Raw genomic sequence first — 3956 nt, 5'->3', positions numbered from 1 at the left:
AGGGTGGGAGGGAGGGAGATGCAAGAGGGAAGACGTATGGGAACATATGTTTATGTATGACTGATTCACTTTGTTATAAAGCAGAAACTAACACACCATTGTAAAGCAATTATACCCCAATAAAGATGTTAAAAAAAAAAAAAAGATACTGATTTCATTTTCTTTAGATATATACCCAGAAGTGGTATTGCTGAATCATATGGTAGTTCTATTTTTAATTTTTTGAGGAACCTTCATATTGTTTTATATAATAACTGTAGCAATTTACAGTCCTACCAACAGTGTACAAGGGTTCTCTTTTCTCTACATCCTTGCCAACACTTGTTAGCTTTTGACTTTTTTATAGTAGCCATTCTAACCAGTGTGAGAGGATATCTCATTGTGGTTTGATTCATATTTCCCTGCTGATAAGTGATGCTGGGAATCTTTTCATATTCCTGTTGGAAACAGTATGGTGGAGAAACTGAGATTCAGAAGAAAAGCTTGGCTGAGGTCACAAAACAAGAGGAAAAGGGGACCAGGTTCCTGAGATGCCTCCCTCACCTCCCTGTGCCCAGGTCGCGAGGATCATAGGAGTGAATGAGCCCCCAGAGCCCTCTGGCCAGGCAGGAGCTGTGTGTCCCTGTGAAAAGGGGCCCTGACGGGTTTTTTGCTTAAGGTTCCTATGATGAGTCAGGAAGGGGCTAGAGGAAGTAGACCAACAGGAGTGGTGAAACCAGTCCATCTCCTTCACCTTGGGAAAGAGGCGAGGCTGAGGAACAGTATAAAGGGCACCCCGGCCCCTGCTCGGCTCAGTGTTCCACTAGAAGCTTCTGCAGCCATCCTCACTGTGAGTCAGGTAAGTGTTAGCTGGCAGAACGAAGGTTGGGACCAGGGGTCTCCCATGGGCCAGAACATGGTTAGGGGTGGCCAGCCAGGTGGGTGTAGGTATCATTTGTGTGCTGGATTCAACAGGACTACTGTCCTTCTTGGAGGGCTCAGGTCACTGTGCTGAGGGCTAGGTGCCATGGTATGGAAACACAGAACAGACAGCAATCTCCTCCTACCCCATACTTTCTTGGGACCGTATTTTAGAGAGAGAGAGACAGAGAGAGACAGAGAGAGAGAGAGAGAGAGAGAGAGAGAGAGAGAAAGAAAGGCAGAGAGACAGAGAGGCAGAGAGACAGAGAAATAGAAAGAGACAGAGAGAGAGTAAGATGGGGATAAAGGGGAAATATGGCCAGTTTCTCTCCTAAAACTGATTGATTTGGGCTGACTGTGATTTTGCCTTCTTTATGGAGGCAGGGTGTCCGGGGACATGCTTGTAACTCTTGGCTGTGCTACCAAAGGGAGAAATGCAGCATGGGGAACACTTTCTATTTGGAGAACCCAGGCTGAGCAGGGACAGGGAAACCCAGCTTAGAAGTAGGAGACTTGAAAGAACCAACTCCAACTCTCAGCAACCTTCCAGCCCCCTCCCACCACCACCAGCTAAAGCTCAGATGGTCAGGAGAGAAAGCAGCTCTGGAGCTGAATAGGCCAATCTGTTCATTTTACAGAGGAGAAACCTGAGGTCCAGAGGGGCTAAATGACTTTCGCAGAACCACACAGCATTTCACTGGGAGATTTAAGCTGAGATCATGTCATGTGACTCCAGTCCAGGGCGTGCACCCTCACCTCTCAGATCCTCTCGGGATGGGCTACTGATTTTCCAGGACTCGGGAGTTCTCCAGGAGACCTTTCTTTTCGTGGCACCGTCCCTCTTCCTGTCATAATCCCAGAGCTCATCTCTCTTCTTTGTACATGAAGGTCAGAAACAAGGGAGAGACAAGGATAGGCAAGAGCAGGAGGTGAAGTGGTACCCAGCCCACCTTTGCAGAGCACCTCTGGAGAGTCCTCTTTGTTGTCTCTTGGGAACAAGAGGCTCCCAGGAGGGCCTTTCCCTGCCCCTCTCCATTCCTACCCTTCACTCTGCTGCTTCTGGGGAATGATAGCCCAGCGTGGGTGGGAGAGTACCCCCACCCAAGGGAAGAGAGGATGCTGAAAAACCAGGCACTGCTGCATATTTCCAGGGGTTCATCTACTTCCTCCCCTTCAATTAACCCTCTGACCCATCCTGATTTTCAGGTTGACCTAAAGCAGCTTCCAAGATGTCTCAGCAATGTACTCTGCCGGTGACCTTGCCCCCTGCCCCCAGTAAGGAGCCCCTCAAGCCTGTTTCTCCTCCCACCAACATCCAGCAGGAGCAAGTGAAGCAGCCAACTCCACTGCCTGCCCCATTCCAGAAGGTACCCTCGGAGATCCCAGAGAAGGATCCCATGGAGCTCGGGAAGAAACACACAACTCCTGTGAAGGAGGTGCCCAAGAAAGAGTGTGAGCCACGGCAACAGGAGCCACAGCAGCAGGAACAGAAGCAGCAGCAGCAGCAGCAGCAGCAGCAAAAGTCAGAGGAGCAAGGAAAGCATGTGGAACAGCAGCAGCAACAGCAAGAATCACAGGAGCAAAGAAAGCCTGTGGAACAGCAGCAGTAGCAGCAAGAGTCCCAGGAGCAAGGAAAGCATGTGGAACAGCAGCAGCAGCAGAAAGAGTCCCAGGAGCAAGGAAAGCCTGTGGAACAGCAGCAGCAGCAGCAGCAGAAAGAGTCACAGGAACAAGGAAAGCCTGTGGAACAGCAGCAGCAGCAGAAAGAGTCACAGGAGAAAGGAAAGCCTGTGGAACAGCAGCAGCAGCAGCAGAAAGAGTCACAGGGGCAAGGAAAGCCTGTGGAACAGCAGCAGCAGCAGAAAGAGTCACAGGAGAAAGGAAGGCCTGTGATACAGCAGCAGCAGCAGAAAGAGTCCCAGGAGGAAGGAAAGCCTGTGGAACAGCAGCAGCAGCAGAAAGAGTCACAGGAGAAAGGAAAGCCTGTGATACAGCAGCAGCAGCAGAAAGAGCCACAGGAGAAAGGAAAGCCTGTGATACAGCAGCAGCAGCAGCAGAAAGAGTCTCAGGAGAAAGTAAAGCCTGTGATACAGCAGCAGCAGCAGCAGCAGCAGAAGGAGCCCCAGGAGCAAGGAAAGCCTGTGGAACAGCAGCAGCAGCAGAAAGCGTCACAGGAGCAAGGAAAGCCTGTGGAACAGCAGCAGCAGCAGCAGAAAGTGTCACAGGAGCAAGGAAAGCGTGTGGAACAGCAGCAGCAGCAGCAGCAGAAAGAGTCACAGGAGAAAGGAAAGTCTGTGGAACAGCAGCAGCAGCAGCAGAAAGTGTCACAGGAGCAAGGAAAGCCTGTGGAACAGCAGCAGCAGCAGCAGCAGCAGCACAAAGAGTCACAGGAGCAAGGAAAGCCTGTGGAACAGCAGCAGCAGCAGCAGAAAGTGTCACAGGAGCAAGGAAAGCATGTGGAACAGCTGAAACAGGAGAAGAAGGTCTTGGGCCAGCAGCTGGATCAAGAGCTAGCAAAGAAAGATGAGCAACTGGAAAAGAAAGGGGAGCAGCAGCTGAAGCAGTAGGAGGGGTTGCTGAAGTAGCCTCTTCTTGTCCCAACTCCTGGCCAGGTCCAAGAGACCAACCCAGTCCAGCCACTGAAGGGAGAAGTCTTGACCCCTAAAGAAGCAGGAGGTGTAGTGTCCCCCAAATATAAGTAACCACCCCTAGGGGCCCAGAGGCCCCTGGAAATCCCACACAAGTGAAGAGAGAGCCAGTGGCCAGGCTTACCTCCAGTCCCCAGCCTGGGTGGCCCACCTTATCTGTGAACCTGCCTGACCCTGTCCTTCTGCATGTCCCTTGGATAGGACTTGGCGGGGAGGGGAGCTATTGCCCAGCACCCACCCCTGATGAGCCCAATCCCAACCTCAGGTGTCCAGAGCCTCTGCTTGAAGAGACAGTGACTACAGCAACTCTGACTGCATCCCCACTACTATTGTTGAATCTGTGAGTGTGTACAATAATACAGAATAAATGCTGGAAGACCTGGGATCCTGTATTCTCTTTGGCTTTTT

At 51.2% G+C, this 3956-nt stretch overlaps 1 protein-coding gene across 1 annotated transcript; it reads left to right on the top strand.

Moving 5' to 3' along the window:
* The first annotated feature begins 802 nt into the window (after window positions 1-802).
* Window positions 803-3710, top strand: LOC132593665 (involucrin-like). Its single transcript, XM_060286737.2, is given in 3 exon segments — window positions 803-838; window positions 2107-2885; window positions 3138-3710. Coding segments are annotated over 2 exon segments (1086 nt in total). The 5' UTR covers window positions 803-838; window positions 2107-2129; the 3' UTR covers window positions 3468-3710.
* Window positions 3711-3956: the final 246 nt, after the last annotated feature.

Source organism: Globicephala melas, chromosome 1, assembly GCF_963455315.2.
Source record: "Globicephala melas chromosome 1, mGloMel1.2, whole genome shotgun sequence".
Taxonomy (NCBI): domain Eukaryota; kingdom Metazoa; phylum Chordata; class Mammalia; order Artiodactyla; family Delphinidae; genus Globicephala; species Globicephala melas.
This window is presented reverse-complemented; position numbering and strand designations above follow the sequence as displayed.